Consider the following 22,332-nt stretch of genomic DNA (forward strand, 5'->3'; position numbering starts at 1 on the left):
GCCCCTGATCCAGCAGCCTCACGCCCATCTGACATGACCCATCAGGTGCATCTGCTCCCCAGCGCTTCTCAAAGCCAAAAGGGCTGGAAGAAGGCACTTACTGCAGCAGTTAAACTGCCTGCACACCAGGTTTAGTGTTTTAAAACAGATTTCCCTCTGCAGGCTTCCAAATGTAAACCAATTAAAATCTCAAAACAACCCTCTGAGGTAGGTAAGCATCTTTTAATGTCTGTTTTACAGGCAAGAGAAAAGGGCCAAGGGGAGGTGAAGGAATTTACCAAAGGCCCCACATCTCAGAGAACCCAACCCCTGGCCCCTCCTCATGAAACCCAGACCACAATCTTCCTCTCTGGGTCTGACATCTTCACTTGGCATTTACGGCAGCAGATGCACCCCAGGGGCCTCTGTGATCGCTTACTGCCCAGGGTACACATGGTGACAAGCCGGAGCAGGGACTTGCACATCCCTCCCACGAGGCTCAGTGAAGAAAAGTGACAGGACGCTGTGGAGTTATCTTTATTGTAGAAGCACACTAAGACACAGCGAGGTGGCAGAGCCCGAGCCGAGCAGCAACCGCAACAGCACGCATGGGGCCAACTTGGGAAGCCACCACTGGGTCCCCGCAACTCTTCGCCCTCCACCTGAGCAAGGACAGGCCCGTTTGCTGCAGAAGGGGACAAAGGTGACTCCAACAGCGCCAGGAACTCTGCAGCTCCTCTGATGCTTGACATCAACTCTTCCGTTACTTGCCCTAGGTAGACAGGGAGAGACAGTTTCTTACTGTAGCCCCAGAAGGCAAAGGATCTGTAAGGACCACCAGGAAAGCTCCAAGCTGGGATACTCTCAAGGACTCTGTGCCACCCCTGCCTCCTTGTGATGGGGGGATAACAGCAGCCTGTTCTGCCAGCATCCTCTCACCCCTGCAGGGACAGCTGGGGAATGGGCAGAGCCCACCACTGCAGGAACTGAGAAGTCCTCATGGAATTTGCACGCTCCCATGGGCTGAGCTCCCTTAGCGGGGGCTTCCCTTCACCCCTCCGCTTCTGCAAGGACCCACACCTTGCTCCCAGGCTGTGTTGCGGGGGAAAGAGCACACTGCAGAGCCCTTTGCCCCAGCCGTGCTGCCTGCCCAGGCAAGGTTTGACACCCAAACCCTTGTGACACACCACCCCCACAGGACAGGCTGGCCAAAAGGGAGTAAATTACTGTTTCTCTGTACCTTTGGTCACAGCTGATCCCTGGTATTTGCTGGCAGTCTGAACTCCGTTACTTCTGGAAAAAAAAAAGAGCAAACAATAAGCCCATCCCCAAGCACAACACCGTCGTTACACTGGCAGAGCATTAGGACCTGCATGACAGCCCCTCTGGCCAGCTCAGAGGCTGCACAAATCAGCTGGGGCAGAGTGTGGCACTGTGGTAGGTAAGTTGGGTCACTGCCAGACTAGAAAACAAGACAAATTTCAGCCTGAAGCTAGGTGCTTTCCATACCCACTATCTAGCAGAGAAAGGTCCTGTTTGTTTTTTGTTTTTTTTTTTCCTCCTTCTTCTGCCTTCTTGAAGAGAGGCATGACAAAAAGAGCACTGTAAATAAATGGAGTAGCCCGTTGAAAACCTGGGATTTGTCTGTTTGTTCTTTAGGAAACACATTAAAAATTGACATCCCCTTTTTGCCTGACCTGTTAACTAATACAGGCAGACTGGTGTCTATTGCATGGGAGATTTAGGAGAAAGAGGAGAAAGCCTTTGAACAAGAAATTAAATTGCAAGAGAGAGCATTAAAAGTGAAACATTCTGGGAAGACCTACAATTAATAAACCCACATGACACAGCATAGCAGGACATAGTGGCCAGCTGGTCTGCTAAAAAAAATATCTAAGCCCTGGACTCAGCTACACTCCTCTGCAGTAAAGCAGAACCAGATCAAAGGAATTTGGTTATGGCACAGACCTTGCATGGGAGGCAGGAGCCCTGACGCCAGACAGCCCCAGGGCTCTCTCTGCAGGAAGGTTTTCCACCACATCAGTGCACGCTGTCCAGATGTACCCTTTAATGTCGGATCTCTCTCAAACCACACTGCTCTCATCCCTTCCTACAACCACCCCTCCCTGATGGCAATCTGGCCAACATCAAGGGAGCGTTGCCAGCAACTCCTGGAAATTCAGCAGGAGCTCTGCTGGCAGGTGTGGCTGCAGGCACTGAGCTGGGAAGAGATCAGGCAGCTTGGACACACATTTTGTCAGGCAACACAGCACCTCCACAGCTAATTTCAAAATAAAACTCAAGGAAAAATTATATGTTTTTTAGTAGCAATTTATCTTTTTTGAAGTTTAAAGAAGTCTTTGGTCCTTTGCATTTTCATTCTGCATATTGCGGCTGTCTAAAAGCATTTCTGATGCCAAAGGCACTGCTGGAGCTGGTCCCCTCCAGGTTTTTGTAGTAAATAGTGAGTACCTGGGTCTTCATGCATTAAAAGGCATGTTACCATGAATTTCAGTGCTAAAGAATAACATTGATCAGGGTATTTTTCATAAGCTTCCAACTGAGAAATAAGGGAAGTCTTTGATGGACATGAGGTTTCCCAAGGAAATGGGCTTCCATCAATTTCTAATCTGATTCTTCAAGTGACACAATATACATAAAGAAAGAATAACTCATTGTTCAGAGGGGTGTTTTGGCCTTTTTCAGTGGAAAATCTTATCATTTTCCTTTTACTTGCTTCCAACCCTCCTTGGAATAACGTTAACATAGCTAAAATTGTCTGACTTTCAGTATATGGCGTATTGCTCTAATTGCAAAGACTTGAGAGCTTATCACAGCTTGGTAAAACATGAAATGGTAAGGAATCCCAATCCAGGCACAGTTCTGAGGGAATCCTCTGTTTTTTTCAGTTGCCATGGTATACCCAGTCTTGGCCGTCCCCAGCAGCGTGAGCACAGCCCCTGGCAGGTTTGCTTAGTGCCTCTGCTCCCAGCGTACATGAGCCAACACTGACTTTATCACACTGAAGGGCAAGACACAGAGACCTCCACTACAGTCACAGGCAAATTTTTTCCCTGCACTACAGTTTATTCAGATTTAAACAGTGTTGAGAGCATTATGCTGCTTCACAGAAGAATAGGAGCTGGGTTGCTTCACTTTCAACACCTTGGGGATCTACAGGCATCCTGGCTCTGAGCAAAGGAGGGTAAAACCCCTGTGATGGCTGTTTTGCATTATAAAGCCCTTTATGCCAAGGAGGGTGGTGATACTGTTTTGCCTACAGAAACATCAATAGCAAATTCATATTAAGAAGCCAAAGTTCACATCCAAAAATTTATAGAACTTGCCAGTTTGTCTTGATATTTTGACTCACTCCAGGTTTAGAGTGCGACAAATATCAGCATTTCCCTAGGGATTAATATTTATTTTCTCAAGAACTCATGCCAACACTAAGGTCAGTCCTGCACACCCAGGACATGCAAACCGAGACACCCTGGCTGCAGATCAAAGCTCCGAAGGCTGTTAAGCTGCCACTGAGAAGTCTTTGAGTCATCTGCTATGGGAGAAATCACATAAGGTTCAAGACCTTTCCCAAAAGTACGTCACCTCATGAACAATTTTCACTTCCCAACCATCCCCGTGGATATTATTTGGGAAATGAGGCCTCTATGGTTTATGCAATTCTGGACTTTTTGGTGTCACCATAGTCTCAGGAGAAAAGCCAGATGTTTTCCCAGATGTTGTGTCACTCTCCTACCATATGGTCTAGGTAAAAATATGGGGATCATGCCTCAGTTAAATCCAAGTCTGAACCTATCTGAATGCATCTTGAACATGAGCACCCCACTCCCAAGGCTCTGGTGCTCCCACCACAGACACAGTGTGCAGGCTGGGACCCCAGCACACATCTGGAATGAGGGTGCCACAGCAGGGAGGCATTTTGGGTGGCCATTTTCTCCAGCTCCCAACCACCCGCACTCCAGCAAGGAGGGAAAGAAAGGAAGAAAAAGGAAGAGATCAGGGGCTCCGTTGCCCCTCTGACCCTAACGCCCTAGCTTGTTGTGCCACGTGACAGAAGTGCACCCTCAGAGCATGGTTTTAATTAAGTCATTAGTTCAGTTAACCTGTTAGTTAACCTGCCTACAAGGTCAACTTGTGGACTCCTGGCTGTTGCTGGGCGAGCACAGCAGGGCAGGTGGTCACCAATGGCCACAGCTGCTTATTTTTCACTCTCTGTGGTGGGTGGGGAAGGGACAACCTCTCCATCACAAACCTGGATCAGGGCCCCACAAGCTCACACAGTGCCAACAAAGAACTTTCACAAGGGAAAAGGAAAAGACTGATGCTCCCCCAGCCCGGCAGTGACACGCTGCTTACCATTTCAGGGACAGAGTTTCGGCATTCACCTCGATAGTTTACTGTGATGTAGACTGACGCTCTCCTGTAAAGGGAGGACAAGACACTGCTTATTATTCACTTGCAGTGCCACAGCTCTCTGCCATTGGCATGATGGTCCTCTGTGGACTCCTTAATACTTTGATGCTACTTCCAATTTGATGGCATTTATTACTCCCCAAGCAATCTTATGATTGGGCAGAAGGGGAACAGGGGACTCTGGAAAGTTGTGTATCTTAATTAGCTGTCATCAGATTAATCTCAAGCATTTTGATCTATGTTTGCTTAACAGCAAGGCACCAAGGACACACTTGATAGTGAGTCATGATGTATCAAAACAAACACTGTGCTGCAAAAGACACTCGGGAATGGTGGATGGCCCTGTATTACTGAAATCTCTCCGCCTACTCACATGGCAGCTGAACACAAGTCACATTCATTTTTGTATGTTTTCCCATCAGTGCCACAGACGGGTTGTGAGGATTTGTTGCAGAAAATCCTTCCACCCTTTACCCCGTGCAGAATTCGATCACAGTCCAGCTGAAGAGAGAAAGAAATCACATTTGGTGCTGGTTCTCTTGCAAGACCTTCCTTTACGCTACTTAACAGAGCTCACAAGCCAGGCATTGCCCTGAGGCCCCTCTGCCCTGCGGCACATCCATCACACCTTTGGCAAAGCCAGGTTTGCAAAGAGGTAACTCCTTCTGTTGGACTAGGCAGCCCAAATCTGGGGGCCAGAGCACCCCTGCCAGGCACAGACCTAGAGCTGCTTGCCTGACCTGCCTTGACACTTTGGTCCAGGGCACATTTACTTCTCTGAGGAACCATGAGAAAGCAAAAAACTTCTGCTACCTGTCCCTAGCTCTTCTTTATTAGGGCTTTCATGCCTGTTTCTTCTGCAAGACAGCAGACACTCATTGCCAAAAACGAAGGAAAAGCCTTGGCAAAGTAGTCCAGCCACCCGAGGGTGGTGCAACACCGTGCGACTTGACACCCATGGAATGAGGAGACGCAAGCACGTATGAACAGCTATGACTAAGTGTGCCCTCCTGTTTCCTCTTAGACATGACAGCAGGAGCATCTAAACACAGCTTTTCGTATAAAGCACATGTGGCACAGCCAGGAAAAACTCAGAACAGTAGGAGCAAGACGTCTCATGCTTAGGTCATCATCCTACAAGCACACCAGCACAGACGTTTGCAGAGTCATGGCAAGTTTCAAACAGATCAGAGATCCTGCAGCCTCCCTGCCATGCAGACCCTTCCCCAGCCTCACTGCCCACCTCTGCACCAGGGGCCGAAAAAAAGTCCAAGACAAAGGAGCAACTAATGTGTTCCCATACCCTTTCTTTCTCCAGGTCCTATACAAATGTGTCGCAATGACTGTGAATGGCGCAATCGGAGGAGATCTGCAGCCAGGACAGGGAAGACATCTCACCTCCTCTCCCTGTGCCATTTGGCACAAAGAGATATTGCCTTGCTGGAGTCAACAGCACTACGGAGTGGGAAGCACCATGCAGAAGGAAGGTTTCTTGCTGGGCGGCACAGTGGGTTCAGTGATATCGGGGTGCTGCAGCAACACCCTCTGGTTAAACGTCACTTGCTAATTTCATTAATGTGCTGCTTCCTCCCTCATCTGGGTGATCAGCGATGACGTGAAGACAGACAGCGCTGACCTTTGCAATTCCCTGCCAGATGCCTTCCTACGCATCAGACACTGCTGCCTGTGGTGCGACCCATGCGTGTGCCACCACCGCCTCGCCGGCAGCACCACATCATGCAGGGACCAGCATCGAGCGCTGCCCCTCCTTCAGCTCTGGGAACTGGAGCTCCCTGTGACAAACCCCACAGATGGCCCTGGAGAGAGGAGAGGGGCAGGTTTGCTCTCTGAATCACCTCTCGTCAGTCAGGCTGATCAGCATCTGCTCCTCCTCTGGAGCTACCAGGAAATACCACTAAGCCCTGAAGCAGACTGGCGTTACTATGCCTGATGCTTCCTCTGGAATGCATTAAAACTGCAGTACCAGAATAGAAAAAAAACAGGAGCCGGTTCAGGTATCTTTTTTCTAATAGCTGTCAGTGACAGAGACTTCAGAGAGTTAGGGGAGTTCATAGTCATTTCCCTCCAGCCCCACAGAAAAGCATTTCCCATCCTTTCCAAAATGTTATTTAAATTGCTGCATTGACTATAAGTGGCAGGTCATTTTTTTTTAATCACCCTAGCTCTTGGCAACACCCTGTGACAGCAAGATCCACAGGTTAGTCATCGTTTTTATAGTAACTTATTTTCTCTTATTAGTTTCATAATTTCCACTTTAGCTTCATTGAAACTAATGCATTTTCTTTTTGCGGAGACAGGGAGAGCACACACCCCCTTCTTCCTCCCACGTTACTCCATGCAGTCATTACCTATTGCTCAGTGTGTCCTCCTCCAGCACTCCCTCCCTGCGTGAGCCTTGTCCTTGTCCCCGGTCAGCCCCAGCCCTGCTCAGGGTCTTTGACTTGATATCTTCTCAGCACTCAGCGGGGGACACCACCATCACTTCCCTGAGCTCCAGGCCACCACCACCACCCCCATACCTGACATACACCTATAACAAACCAACTCCAGCAACAGAACTGGCCTTAGAGGCTCCCATATGGCCACATCCAGCCTCACACCCCTTTTGTGCCAAGGGACAGCGGCGGTGTACGGACTCTGCCACCCAACTCAAACCCTTCCGAGGACACAGGTCCCAGCGCGAGTTTCGGAGTGACGTTGGGAACAGGAGCAGCCGCTGGGAAAGGGAGCTGGGCGTACCGGCTGGTAGGTGTCGGGGCCTCCGCGCTGTCCTGGGCGGCCAGGCGCCGGGCTGCAGTCCCCACCGCTCTGGGCCGAGTTTCCTTGCGGGCTGGCAGGGAGAAAGAGCACAGAGACTGCTGATGGCACAGCTGCTGCAGTGCACGGGGAACCCGGTGCAGACCCACCCGCCCCACCAGTCCCCGCAGAGCTGCTTGTGCCAAGGCAGAGGAGGTCAAGCAGCCCCTGGCCATGTACCAACAGGGACAAATCGTGCCCTGTGCTCAGCCCAGCCACATCACTGCCCCGGGGTCTTAACTAGACTGCTTTAATGTGAAATGCCATTATTCTGCACTTTTTCAACAGGGAGCTTGGCTTGCCATAGAGTACAGGCAGACCCTGCAACAGGCCTCCCCCCACCTGCCTGTGGGGAAGTCAGCAGCAGGTCCCCATTACAGAGATTATCCCAGGAGAGTCAGGGAATCAGCTTTCTATGGCAATTGCTGCTACAGAGAGGGCTCTACACCCTGTCTGCCTGCTGACACTGCTGCATTGGGGGAAACGAAGGGACTGCAACACCCAAAACCAAGAAATCTCAGAGCTCCTCAGCAAAAGCTTTGAAAAAGCAGCAACTGATCCCTGCTCAAGTCTGGCAGCCCTAAAATCCAGGGGGACTGACCAGTGCCCAGAGAGCACATGGGACGGCAGGCACTGCCTCCCAGCCAGCACGTGAGGATGTGCTGGGGCCAGGCAGCAGGACTGGCTGCCAGGAGGCAGGCTTTGATGGACAACGTGTCTTGAAAGATTTTGAGCACAGCAATCACCGCTTTGTGTACAGGAGAAGCAAGAATGCCTTTGAAAAGGAGCAAGGGTTGCACAAGAAACGTGCCCTGCTCTATGCCTAGCTTCCCCATCGCCAACCTGAGCTGCGCTGAGCTGCGCAGCGCTGAGCACCGCAGCTCTTGCTTCTCCATCCCAGGTGATGCCCTTGGGTGCAGCTGAACCGCTCCCGCCCTGATTAACCTCCAAACCACCCCTAGGAGAAAGCACGCCACACTTGTGGAAGGGGGCAGAAACTGGTGCTGGGGTTTGTGGGGCCAGGCTGCCACGCTCACCCTCTGTTCGTGGAGAAGGGCCGTCTGTTGTTCATGCCCTGCTGAGACCCTGAGCCACTGCAGCTCTTCTGCAAAAGGGGCAGGAGCACATTTGTCAACCAGAAACAGAAAAGTCTTTAATATGAGCAGAGAAGCAGGAAGTTACAGCAGCTCCCATCCTGCCCCATCCTCCTCCCAGACCCAGGGAACTGTGAGGCTGGCTCTTCCTGAAAAAGCAGCTCTGAAGCTTGCTCCATACAGGGTTTCATTCCCACCAAATGAGCTGACAGAACTATGGAGATCCCAAACCTGCTCTTTATCTCCCATGTACCATCACACCACCGGGACAGCAAGAGGGGCTGTTCTGCCAAGTCCAAACCTGGCCACTTTTTGTATGTTCACACACATCCATCCCACTGCAGGGCTTGCAATACAACCTGCTTCGCCCCCACCATCAGTTGGCTCCAGCATCCCGAGCCCTGGGGTCACCGCAGGCTAAGCACGGGCAGTCCCTGGCCACGAGGATCCCTCAGACCCCCTAGCCCGTTCCCTGAGCTCAGGGGAGGCTCTGAGCTCGGTCTCACCTGGTTTGCACATTCTGCAGTGAGCGGTTTGTTGCGCTGGGCAGTTCCACCAGACTGGCCTCCTCTTTGGGCTTCTTTTTTGCTGGAAGAAGAGGATAGGAAAAAAGAGGGAGCGCTATGGCAGCGCAAGTACCACCAGGACCTGGGGCTGCCCCGCAAACCAACGTCATGTCATTAGGCACCAGCTCCCCATCCACAGACCCTGTTCCTGGTGGCCCTGCTCCTAATTCCCTCCCTTAAGCCTTCTCCCTTCTCCTCACCATTCCCACTGTACGCTACATCCTGGATCCAGGTGGCTGCTTTCATATCAGGGCTGCTTCTGCATATGCTCTATGGGAGTAGAGAGAGAGCATCTGGAAGGCAAAGTACACGCATGGGAAACTCCTCGGGAGCTACCCGCGGCCGACAGCCCCTGGGGAAGAGGTTGCTCTCTATCAACCCTGCTTCTCCTCTACTCCCCGCTGCTTCTCACCTGCCCCTGAGCCCTTCTCACCAAGAGGGAGGTAGAAAGAGGGGCAATAGCCAAAGCCCTACGGCAAGAGCATCTCTCAGAGGGCCACTGGGATTCGGGACTCCCCCAGGCGTCGCCCAGGTGCAGAAGCCGTGGTTTCACAGCGTGAGGTTTTCCTCTTTGCCGTTGCTGGAAGCTATACTCACAACTTCTCTGCACACATGAGACACTTGTTGGTGTGCTGCTTGCCAGAGGAATCCCGAACAGGGTCGTTCTCCCGTGTACAGGACAGCCGTCCTCCGGCCTCAAACTGGGAGCGATACTCACTGCAGTCATCCTGCAGAAGGAGGGAAACAGTTAGGGCACCCCGTCCTCCCTGCCTTGTTGACCTGATTCTTAGAAACCTGGGGTTTCCTGCCAGGAAAGCACTGAACCATCACAAATGCATCACAGGGAAGGCTGGGTGCAAGCAAGAGAAGAGGGTGTGCAGTATCAGCCACTTAGTATATAAACAGAGTGAGTCAGAAAAATGATGGGTGCCTCTGCCTGCACAGCACGTGTCAGGAGTTTTCTACTACAGCCTGACTAATTATTGTGCTCCATGTTGGGCTATCCAAAGCATGCCAGTGACGTGACCGATAGGTAACAAAGCTGTCCTACTTCTCCCACCATCCTTAGTACACAGCTTCAGCATTTATCCCAGATGTTAGCTCAGATAATTCCATATACAAAGCAGTACTACTCCCCACAACCAACCACGCTTTGGGACAAAAGCACAATGCAAACATCCTTAAAAGTCCCTGAGCAGTGGAAGGCTGTTTGGAGAGATGATGATTAATTTGTTCCCTGCTGAAAGTCACTGCACAGAAACTATGTTAATTTGCCCCCGTTATGTAACCTGGAGGGAAGCATTCGGTCCCTCCAATTTCAGCTACTGGAGATCCTGCAACAGCTGATCCCAAATAGCAGATATTGGAGATGCATACCTGGATCCCACTTACATCTTACAAATAGATTTTAACATTTGCTATTTTCTGCTCACTTAGTACACGAGAGGTTTTGGCCACCTTGCATTAAGGTCCTTAGCAGGTCAGTGGCCTCCTCCTTTGCCTAGAAGTCACCAGTTCTCTGTGCCCAGGGAGGATTTCCCCAGCAGCACACCCCAGATCCCTCAGCCTCCCACTCCTCAGCTTTGCTACTGGACTAACACTGGCAGCCACCAAGAAAACCACTCAGAGCACACAAACCCACACCTCCCTAGTGCCCAGCTAGCCATGGGGAGCAGAGGCACAACCCAACACCAGGTGAACCAAGCTCCAGGTGACCCCTGGACCTGCTGTTGCCTCAGAGACTGATCTGCTTTTCCCCTAGCAGCCTCTCTCAAACCCTCTCCCTTTGAACCAGTATTTCTGGAGCTTTTTTCACAGCCTGACCTCTGCTGCAAAAACCTTGCTGAGACATACATTTGCCTTTTTCATGGGTCTGTCGCATCCCTGACCCACTAATAAATGCAGGGCTTTCTTATCCTTTGTCATTTCTAATTGATGAGTAGGAATTCTCGTTAATCACTGCCTGTGTGATCTTGCACTCTGTTATTATATTTTATCTTGTTTCTATTACTCCAGGCCTCAGCACTATCCAATTAGTCCTGAGTGATCTGCTGATCCTTCTCTGCTGATGCTGCCTCCCAGCTTTGCCATCAGCAAGTTTCACTCACACTTCCATTTTTTTGTGCCAATGTCATTAGGAAAAGCACTAAAACAGGATTATCCCCAAGACTGAGGCTTAAGGGGACCGCGCTAGTCCCCAGTATAGCAGAAATCAAAAGGTAAATATTGATAAGTACCTCTTTTTTTCATTACTGAATTGCTTTCACCAGGAAAGCATCACGGCACAACAGCACAGTGGCTGCATTATGAGAGCAAAGTTTCCAATGGGGAAAGCTAAAAACCGAGTTACCCTAGAGACTGCACAGGGCTGAGCTCTCCTCCCACAACAGAATGATCTTTGGAGTATCTCAGAGCACAGACTTAAAGCTTTTTGCCCAGCTTTTCTTTTTAACTTAATTAGCACCCTCAGCAGCACTGGCTTCCCCATCCTTTGCCAGATGTCAGGACAGTGCAGCACACACTTTTTTTTTTTATTCTCATGGGGTTTGTCCCTGTGTAATTAGACCTGTGGGTCAGTGGAATAGACCATAACATTCAAACACAAACTATTTACTTAGGGGATTAAAGGGCATCAACAAGAAACAAGCAGGGAAAGCAAAGTGGATCTCCAAGTTAAATCACTAGAGACAAAACAACTGAGTACAGTAATGCTGCCTCTTTATCTTGAATGAAAATCCAATAGAGTTGTCTATTGACCTAATACTTAAATCTCACCTTATCTTTTCTTCCTCTGGTTGTAGTTGCTTTCTGCTCATTCTCCCTTTTGCTGAAAGAGAAGCAGGATGAGAAAGTGAAGAAACTATTGCTCCAGGGAGCCCCAGTAACAGAAACAGTGGTTTTCTCTACTCACAACTTCTCTGCACACATGATGCACTTATTGCTGTGCTGCTTCCCCGAGGAATCCCGCACAGGGTCATTCTCTCTTGTACAAGAAAGTTTCCCTTTCTTGAACAGATCCCGAAACTCCCGGCACTCATCCTGCAGAAGCGCCAGAAACGTGGTTTCACATGGACATGCTGACCGCGATGCATCTCCCACAAATCCACAAAGCATCACGCATCCAATCAATTACATTTCAAACACAATTTGTTTCCTTGAAGCATAACTCTCTGGCAAACCATAAATTGTTTGCCTGATGTGTCGTTTCTTAAACTGTAGCATGCAGCATAAAAATCTCTATTCTTAGATGAGCACATTTATCATCTCCATCCAGGGTAGATTTATTTCTACTTCTAATAGAGAAGACATGCAAGAGCCTGCCTGAAGAACCTAGGTTGAGCTCTATGTATAAAAGCAACAATGTTGTTAGTTTTCCCATTGTTAGTGAGTAAACACACTACCAAGAAGTTTAAAAAGCAGTGGACAGTAGAGAGATGAAGCTGCAGGCATTAAAAAAATGCCTTGTACAGCTCACACTTCCAGGTATGCAGGAATAATAGGGGGGTATTTTTACCCTCCACATAACATTATATATTAATTTAAGGAAAGCACTCTTTCACAAAAATATTTTTGTAGCAAAACCTGCTTAAGTATTTCAGCCTGTCCTTTACTTTCTTCTGAGCAGCTTTCCTATGGCTTTTGGGACAAACAAATAGGCCTGCAGCACCAGTAGCACATGCTATGTGCAAGCCTTTAGGATCCTTTCCGCAGCACTTTTAAGGTTATCTGCCACGTGGTCTGTAACACATTTTCCCCCTCACAGTGCATTTGGAAGAGATGGCATTGCAGCTTATCCCAGATCTGCAGATAGGAAAACCCAGAAAATTACTTGCCAAAAGCCACACTGAACCTGTGGCTGAACAACGAAATTCAGGGTAGGTCTCTGCCTGACGCCCTGGAGCTGTCCTTCTGCCTTTGGGACCACACACTGGCAAGTCTGACGTTTAAAAAAGATTTCCCTTCGATCAGCTATGTTTTACAAATCATTTCAATTACCTGGACAGACCAGAGCAAGAAAGCTATCCTACTTAACCAGGAGGTATAAAAAAATATATCCCTGTAACCAACACTATCTGATGAACACCAACTCTCTCCTACACAGGATGAAAACCCAAGGCTGGAAAAGACAAGTCCCTCTACGTAAAGACATGCTGTCTAGAAAAACAGCTGTGGGTAAAAAGAAACCAGCCAGGTGCATCGACAAGATAAACAAGGCACAATTAGAGCCAGCCTGTCCCACACCCTGCCCTAGTCAGAGCTCACATGCACCATCACTGCTATTAATTATTTGCCGAATGCCAGCAGTGTGCTTTATAAGCAGGAGACATCTTCCTTAGCCTACACTCTGGGCCAGGCACAGAACATATGTACTGTGTTGGTAACTGCCTGATAGGGACTGCAGGCAGGGAAGCACACAATGAGTGGGTTGGAGACCAACAAGGCCATGCCACGGCATCGCCCCGCTGCTGGTGTCCCACCAGAAGTAGCGATGCTTCACCTCACCTCTCCGGAGCTCACGTCCCTGTTCACTTCTCCACCACTCCCTTTGTTTTTTGAGTCTCTTTCCCTGCAAGAAAGGGAGGTGTGAGCGACAGAGCAGCATGCAGCCCTCAGACGTAAAACCAAAATAAGTGGTGATTAAAGGCCAGCCCTGCCAACCCCACCTCCCCGTTGTGCAATGCAGCGGGATGGCCCGGGACTCGGGGCTCCAGCCCCGTGAGACATGCCCAGGGTATTTAGCATCTCCTCATAGGTGGCATTTTGCCATCTTTTCTCTCTGCCTAACACCCGGGTGTTCCATCCCATTCGACATCATCTATAGGAACAAGAAATGAAATCCATGTGTTTTTTTCTTCCCCGTGGATTTGTTCCTCACAGCCTGTGCCCCCCGCTGCCTGTACTATCAGGTGCAGAGCACTACCAGGTGCACAGGTTTGCTGAAGATCTACAGACAGATCTGCCTGGCCCAGGGCTGCAGTGCTTGGATGGAGCCTCCCAGGAGCAAGCACTTCGCTACAGGACGAAAGGAGGCACCCAAGGGGCCAGGCAGCCAATACTCACAGCAGTCTCTGGCACATCAGGCACTTGTTGAGGTCCCTCTTGCCATCCGGGCCGTTGATGGGCTGCTTGTTGGTGGGGCAGGAAAACTTGCCGCTGCGAAGGAGGGACCAAATTTTCATGCACTCATCCTGAAATGTGCGGAAGAGGGCAGTCAGCGGAAGGTTCCCTCGGAGGCCATCGAGATCCTGAGAACAGTTCATTCACATTTCATTTTTGGGGTGGTCTGTGTGCTCTGGACAACAATGAGCTTTTCACACCAGGGTGGCTACCACGTTCCTTGCCCCATCCCTCACCACAGGCTGTGCCAGGAGCCCCTCTTGTGGCTCCCGAGGCAGAAGAGACAAGAAGAAAGTTCAAAGCCCGTTGCAAGGGCCATTATTCATGAGAAAAGGAATATGCATTTAATTTGCATACAGCTGCAAATTGCTACCCACTGCAGGGGAGAACTCTATATTATAAAGTAATTCAAGAGCAGCAAATAAAGCCCTAGAAGTGCCAGCGGGATGTGAAAGCAATGAATCGGCCAGAGCGGAGTAAGTGAGGAGAGATTCGGGTGCAAGGGATGAGCCATAGAGAAGCGTGATCTTCTCAGGGAGCAGAGCACCAACACTGTCTAATGTGGCATCAGCCAGTTGCCTCTTCTGCCAGGGAACTGGAGATGCAGGCTAGGGAGAATCAACGAAGCATTTAGGTTTTTTGTTTGTTTTTTTGGGGGGTGTTTTTTTTTGGTCTACTATATTTTCCAAATGGGTCTTTGCTAGGGAGAGACAAGCTTGTTTGATTAAAACATGAATAGAACTGACTTCTCGGTCATTGAATCAAATCATTTTCTGAATCTCAAAGGACTTTGCTTAATTCTTTTAATTATCAGACTCAGAAAAGGGGGTTTCTGCTGGATCAGAAGCAAATATCATTAGAAATATAGCTCATGCCATTTCTAACTTCATCCCGTAAGACTTCGAGCTCAGAGCAGTTTGGTGCACTATGCTGAACATACACTGTCAGCTAGAGCCATTGCTGATTATAAGCATGTTGTCTCTAAACACGGTGAAATTCAATCCCTGTTTTCAGCCCTAGAACAACAGTGTGATCTCTCAGTAGTTTGTCTGAATGACTTTGCTTAAAGCGGGCATTAAGCAGCGTAGTTGTCAAAACAAAAGGAGAACCAAAATAGAAAAGGTTGGACTCGCCTTAATCGAAGCTTGGCTGGCAACATCTGTGGAGAAAAAAAAACAACAATGAAACCATACAAGGTCTTTGAAGGAAATTTTTAAAATCAAAAGCCTTTAATTAAAATACTTGATGCAGTTTCATAATCCACTCAAATACCTCTAAATAAAAGCTAATCCAATACATTATTGTACATTGATAGAAAGGACTGGGCATTAGAGACTTTCTGGAAGATTGCATTTTTTTGCAATTCAAATGCAAAAACAAATCCTTTTTTGTGCCCCCCTTTACTGCGTTACTTTTCACAGTCTTAAAATCCCAATTTCAAGGATTGTTTGATAACTGTTTCTCTATTATTCTACTCCACTGCCTTGGTAGTGGCATCAACCTTACCCAAATACTTTTAGCTTTCTTCATCTTCACATAAAACTGGGACACTGGAGCCAGCCCATAATGTCATTGTTTATCCAAACCTTCAAATTCCTTTTCAAGGCCCATTCCATTTGCAGTATTTCTTATAAATTACCAAATTAATGAGTCAGTAGATGAGTCGCTGATATGTTTCTTTCTACTAAGCCATTTAGAGCAAGTATAATATATTTCATCCTTTTCTCTTGCATCATCTGTGGCATCACAGGGAACCATCAAAAAATCCTCCATCAGCTCTTTTTCAGTATAAATAGGCAGCAAAGTGAAAGACCATTACATCAAGCTTGAACTCCTGCTGAAGTTTCTCTACTGCAGCCATATGAAAACATATTCACTAGCAAGAACTTTGACAAGAAATTCCCATTTTTCCAAATTCACCAAAATATACTTTTGTTCAAAATTAAACATTTTATGTGAAAGTCCAGCCAGGTTGGAAATTTGTATTCTTCCACATAAACAACTGGGGTGATTGGTTTTAGGGTTTATTTTGTTTTATTATTTTTAAACTGTTAACCCTACTAAATATATTTCCATCTATTGGTGGAACTTCACCATTTTCATGTGCAAAAGAAAAAGCAATTATCAAGAATGTGTTAAATAAAAATCAATCCCATAAGTGGTACAGAAAAAATGGTCTTCTGTTGCTCCTTTTAAAGAGCAAGGGCTCTCTAATCCTCTATTTCACTGTCTTTAAGTGCTGTACCAGGCCCAGATTTCAGCACAAAGAACAGAGTTTACTAACCTGAGAAGAAGCAGAAAAATGCGAGAGCAAGGACCACCGAGGCACCTTCTATTTTCATGGTGAGGGTGGCGGCTCTTTGCCTGTGTTGACTCTATTAGTGCATTGCTCAATGAGACCCAAAGAAAGGGCTCAGGTCAGATCACGTATATATAGATGACCAGATTCTCCGCCTTCGTTATGACATAATCTTCCCAAGAACCATCATTAGCCGCAAAAACCAGTTTGATGACAGTAGCTTTAAATTCTAATCATCCCATTAACACAATTAATTTCCATAAGGATGGGACATATTTGAGTCACTCCCTGCATTTTGTCAAGGTAAGAAAATTACAAATGGATCATTTCATTTTACCCACACGGCCAGGGGAATTCTTACCACCTTCAGGGTGGTTTATAAGACAGAGGTACTTCAGAGCATACCACTAATTGCCTTTCATATCTCAACAAAATAGCTGAAAGGGGTTTATTTTAATTATTTTGTTTCAGCAGACAATGGGAGTACGGGGTCACTTAAGACCTCTGGAAGTCAGTCGGCTTCTATTAAAGCACCTAAGTTTGAAGGCAAATAGTAAGCATCCAGGCAAGTTTGAAAAAAACCAGGCTTGAGGCAGTGTTGAAAGACTTTGAATTTGTTCCTACAATTCACATAGTGCTGTGTTAACAAGAAAACCTTATTGCAAGATCCTCATTCATCCCTTCCCTGTTTCTCCCCATTATCTTTGGAAGAAAGGGCAGTGATATTAGTGAAAAACCTTTCCTCAGCCCACCTGGGCCTTGGCAGACCATATAGATACTGCTCCTCAAGCAGATCAGTGCTCACAGAGGTGTGACGTTATTGATGATAAACGGTTCAGCAAAGCGGCCTCGCTTAAGTCTCTCCCAAAGAAAAGGTGAAATAATGAAGGTGGTTGTTCCAGGGAATAGAGTTTATCGGAAGATACAAGAGAAGAAAATAAGGTTAACATCAAAGTTTTGGAATGTGATTTACACAGGAAGAAGCTGTGCAACTTGTTCACTGGGAAAAATAGGAGAATTTGAAGAGAAAAGTCATTTGCAAGGTTTGAAGGTGGATAAATGGCAATCCAGCAGACCAGAGCCACAAGATGCTTGAGCACAGGCAAGCAGGCAGAGGCCGCACCAGAGAGACAAGTAAGCGCCATTTGAAGAAGGAAGAAAACATACTTTTGCATGACTTATGCATTTGGCCAGAGAGGCCAACGCAGCTCAGCTCAAGTATAAACTCTCATAATAAATTGCTGCCACATGTTTCCCAAATCAGAATAGTTGCTGCTGTTTACAACTGGAGCCAAAGCCAAACGAGCAGAAAGTCCTAATTTGGTATGTGGTCATCCCTAATGTTTCTTTTCCACTCAAAAAATTAAGTCATATGCAGGTTCACAGGGGTGAATTTGGAAAATGAAAATGCCCAAGGTCATACAGATGCTTAGTGGCAGATTGGAAGAGCTGTGTGTTGCCCTGAACCATGACATCATTTCCGTACGCATATTTGGGCATGGACTTAGAGGGGAGACCAACAGGAAAAGAAAATAACTAACCTGATATAGCACGTCTCAGTAAATTCTTGGGAGAAACTGGAAAAGAACTAGGATGGAAAAAGCCAAAATATACGGTAGTTTAGAACTGCATAGAGCTGGAAGCCTTTTTGGAGCACGAAAACAAAAGACATTCTTGGCTACTGAGGTGTCTTCCCATGAGTCAGTCACAGGGTAGTAAGGGAGATGCATTTTTAGACAGGTTTTATTTTAAAGATCATTTTTTCCACTAAAAGTTCCATTCCCATAAAGTGAAAGAACGCCCTGATTTCAGACAGCTGGCTGACCACCTCATTCCTGAAGGAGGTACTGTGGGTCCTCCACCCAGTCAGACTGGCCAAGTGAGAGCAAATTGCAGCCCTGACAGCACACCTCAGGTCAAGGAAGAGGGAAGAGACCCAGACCCCGACTCTGGACCAACCCTGTGACTGCTGCATCTCACTCCCATCCTCGCACCCCTGCACCCCATCCCCCAGCCGAAATCACACCAATTTGTGGGAGAAGGCCAGAATGCCCCAAATGCCCCTCAAGACCAAAGCCAGAACTACTTTCAGTACTAAATCTCAAAAAAAAGAAAAAAGATTTCCTTCTAATTACTACCACATAATTACAATCTCCTGAAAAAAAAAATAAAAACAATCAATGGTATGAAAAGTGATGTGAGGGGACGGGGAGAACCCTACAAAGCCATAGGATTTGAAGGATTTGCTCCTGTGTACTGTACTTACAAGAGGAAACCCAGTCACAATAACGAAGGATGACAGCAAGAGTATTAAACAAACCTCGCCTGACTCACTTGATTGCCTTTATTGATGGATTTACACAATAAAGTCTCCATCCTGCACTGGAATCCAGTCAACCCACTAATTTCTGTGGGATTTTGTATTGCAGGATCTAATCTGCTTTTTTAGAGATGTTCCTGATCTTTTAGCAATTAATTTGGTACAGTGCCTTGCTAATCTTGATTTAAAGATAATGCCAAACATCTGAAGAGCGATGTGCCATTGAGGAAAGCAGCTGGAAGCAAGAGATGCTACAAAGACCCTTTTGTTCTTTTCTCAATTTCAAATTTAGATGAGAAGTAAAGAGCGTATAAAATGGTGCTAGGTAGGACAGCTCTCACAGAGTCCAATTTCCTACGCACTCTGCTAGGAAAATTGGAGAATGGGATAAAAATAATCATGGAGGAGCAACTGGGAAAATGCAGGGGGGGGATGGAGAATAACGTGAAATTTAGACAAACTTGTGAGGCAGAAATCCAACAGGCTGTAAGGAATCCTAGGGACAAAACAGAACAGCAATCAAACTGGGACAGCCCCAGCGTGGGCAGGACACAGGCAGAGACATTTACCTCTTCCCTCTTCAGAGCCCCCAAAGATTTCAGAAAATAGTCCAATAAGCAACCAAATGGTTCACAAACTAATAAAATAAACGCCTTGTCCTTTCATCAAATAGTTTCCTTCCTTTTGTGACATGGCACTATCCCATTTTGCATATGGGATCACCTCCTTTCTAATGGGTTCAGCATCACCTGGGGATATTTTAGTCCCTGACAGTATAACTGTCCAAATTCTCTGCCTTGGTAGTTCCTCACTGGTCAGATGCCAGCCTCCACCTCAAGCAGCTGAAGGGTGTGCTCCATGCTTGAGAGCAGGAGCAGTGCAGCCCCATTCCAGAGTAATTCAGTGTTTTGGCTCAAATCTCTAAAGGCACCACATGAAAACAAAGTGACCTCAATAAGGACAAGCCCATGTTTCATTTACTTTGGTACTTCTGCCAGGGACTGTCCCCTTTGCAGTGCTAAGTTTGCCCCTTGTTTTCCACGGGAAGCCCTGCATCCCTGCAATCAGTGCTGTGGCTTCAGCACCATAACCGTGACTCCCAATGACAAAAGCGGACTTTGCCTAATGTCACTGCTGGGTCCTCAGACCAAACTGAAAAAGTAACACATGCTTGCATGAGCTGCTAGCCCTGCTCACCTGCAGAGCCTAGGTCTCCTCACTTTTCCTCCTGAGCACCAGCCGAGCTCACCTTAGCACAGCCTTGCTGGTCCCAGGGTGCTCCCTTGGGCAGTTCGTGCTCTGTCACCTCTCCAGGAGCCCTCTTCCCACCAGCACAGGCAGCCTGTGGCACCAGCTGCCCTCTGCTGCTCTCATCATGTTCCAGGGAAATAAACCCCTTCATACCCAGCAAGAAATAACATGAGGAGGGAAACAATTTAATGTTTAATAAAACTACCCGTTATTCCCACCAGAGCTATTCTTTTCTGTCCTGACTGGCATGCTTTTTACCTCCCTACCGCCTTTTTTCCCTTCTCAGAGCAACTCTGTCCACACCAACACCAGATGCTTATTTCTCTGAAACTTCTTTTCCAGCCCACCACTACATCTCTCTCAGATCAGAAACCCTCAGGGCTAAAAGAGAATAGACATGGTTGTTTGGCATATTTAGCAAAGGAAATGTAGAGTAGATGGTATTTTGCTTCCCAGCGAAGCAGAGTCCAGAGCTCTCAACGTCAGTAGTGCTGTATGAGTTGCACCTTCAGAGTGAGATATTTCAAAACCCAAGGACTTCAAAGGCACTTTCCTATTTTTAATCAGCCTCTCAGCACAAGAGGCCCCTTGCAGCTCCTTTGGGCTCATCTGCAGCTCTCAAATAGAAAATAAAGTGTAGAGCACTGTGCTGCCACACTAATGCTGCAAGCTAACAGTCTTTTGGACTGCAGCTATGTGGGTGTTGCGCACAGAGTCCCCATTCTTTGTATCTTGCTGCCTTGCTTAGTGCCTCGGAAAAGGACTCATCTTTGCTGTCAACAACATCAGTACCGTTTCCTCCCCTCCAGGGACACCCAGTTATTCACCCATCCCATGCTGCAAGAGCCACGAGTCTTACCCATCTCCTCAGTGCAATTTGGGAGGCACCTCACCTGCATACATCCCGTGCAAGACAAGGTTTATGACACCAGACAAAGTTCTTTAGCTTGCACCCACTTCTATGGCTGAAATCCAGTAGCTGATCAGCCAACAAGCCAGTCAGCCCCAAACTAATGGAGTTTGAGTTTCCAGACTGCAATAGCCAAGTGCCTCAGAGCTCCCTTGTTCATACCTGCTGCTGCCACAGCTCTCAGGCAAGCTCTGCCCAAATCTCCACGGAAGCAATCTTGGTCATCCTGAAATCCAAATGACACCACAGTCACCCAAGGTCTATATCACAGTCCTCTTCCTTCAAGCAGGATGAGCTTTCTGAGCCCAAAATTGAGCCCCACCAGCCCAACCCAGTGAAAGGTCCTTCAAGTGGCTCCTCGTTTCCAACCCTTGTGTTGTGTGTGCAATTCAGCCCAGCAGCACACCACCTGGCTGCATTGCTGCAACGGCTGATTGTGTTAACTCTCAGCATCCTGGAGCACTATTCCCTCTGGAGCAGGTCGCAAAGGAGAGTGAATTACAAGAGGCCAGGAGGAGAATGACAGGAATTTCCTGACTCCATCCACCTCTGAGAATTTTGGTTGCAGAGCAAGTCTTGCACATCCTAGAGTGCGCAGAGCCTCAGCAAAAAGTTTCGGAAGCATGTCTGGAGCACGGCGGTAAGCTTCACCAACAAAAAACTCTGGGTCAAGCGGACTCACTGCTTCAAAGGGAAAGAATAGGGATGAGCTTAATTTGTATCTGCAGTTTTATAAACCTCTATGCACAGAGAGCATCTAACAGCTTTGCCTAAACCCAGCACCTACTGCATCCTCCTCCAGACCCAGTATCTCATTGGTTGTGCCCTTCCCTGTCACCATGTCCTTTCCTGCCCAAATCCATCTTTTAGCTCTGATCAACACTAAAATCGCAAAAAGCATCTTTGGTTATGGACTCTTACGTGTCATTTGCACAAACTCCAGCGCGGAAAGGTTGTGACACACACCAGGTCCCCACGTCACATCTGCAGTACAATCACGGCAACTTCCAGCACTCTGTGCTCGAGCCAGCCTTGCCTTTGCAATCCTTCTTAGGCCATGAGCCACCATGACATGTGGCTGACTCTTCTGGACAGGCCTCTGCCACTGCTGACTTGGCTTGATGATGCTGGGGAGGAGGGGGAAATGAATCAGGAAGTGAGCAACTGTGAGAGGTGTATGTCTGAAAGGCAGGGATGAGGCTAACTTTGGAAGATCACAATAACAGCGTGTAACACATGCCATCTTCAAAGCACTAATGAATCCCTACAAGGTTCCCCTGTTATTATTTGCATTTCACAGATGGGTATATTAAGATGCAGAAGGCCACATTATCCTCTGGGTCACACCTATTTCAGACTATTCATCTCTGGTCTTATACTAGTATTCATCCCTGTGGTGTGAGAGATCCTCCCACCAGTCAAAACAACAATGCTATCTCTCAGACAGGCTTGGTGTGGGAATCACTAGTATGATCTATGGTCTGATTTGCACAGCATGCTGGGCTGACTGGTCCTATTGATCTCTCCTGGCCTTGAAAACCTAC

General features: G+C 47.6%; 1 protein-coding gene across 5 annotated transcripts; it reads right to left on the reverse strand.

Annotated features, from left to right (window-relative positions):
- Positions 1-500: 500 nt before the first annotated feature.
- LOC121077741 (serine protease inhibitor Kazal-type 5-like) lies at positions 501-16,421 on the reverse strand. 5 transcript variants are annotated; one of them, XM_040573198.1, is made up of 14 exons: positions 16,293-16,421; positions 15,142-15,167; positions 13,952-14,079; positions 13,394-13,457; positions 11,802-11,929; positions 11,666-11,717; positions 9,488-9,618; positions 8,831-8,912; positions 8,268-8,335; positions 7,174-7,264; positions 4,787-4,914; positions 4,357-4,420; positions 1,220-1,272; positions 501-751 (listed from the first exon to the last, which is right to left on the reverse strand). In XM_040573198.1, the coding sequence occupies exons 1-13, from the start codon at positions 16,348-16,350 to the stop codon at positions 1,267-1,269; spliced, it is 1,026 nt and encodes a 341-aa protein (XP_040429132.1). In that variant the 5' UTR covers positions 16,351-16,421; the 3' UTR covers positions 501-751; positions 1,220-1,266. The 5 variants fall into 5 exon arrangements, 4 of the variants coding, with proteins under 4 accessions (XP_040429132.1, XP_040429131.1, XP_040429133.1 ...); XM_040573197.1 differs by having other exon boundaries at positions 13,952-14,136; positions 16,293-16,419; XR_005824280.1 differs by lacking the exon at positions 4,787-4,914 and having other exon boundaries at positions 13,952-14,136; positions 16,293-16,419.
- Positions 16,422-22,332: the final 5,911 nt, after the last annotated feature.

The sequence above is a fragment of the Cygnus olor genome, chromosome 14, assembly GCF_009769625.2.
Source record: "Cygnus olor isolate bCygOlo1 chromosome 14, bCygOlo1.pri.v2, whole genome shotgun sequence".
Taxonomy (NCBI): Eukaryota; Metazoa; Chordata; class Aves; order Anseriformes; family Anatidae; genus Cygnus; species Cygnus olor.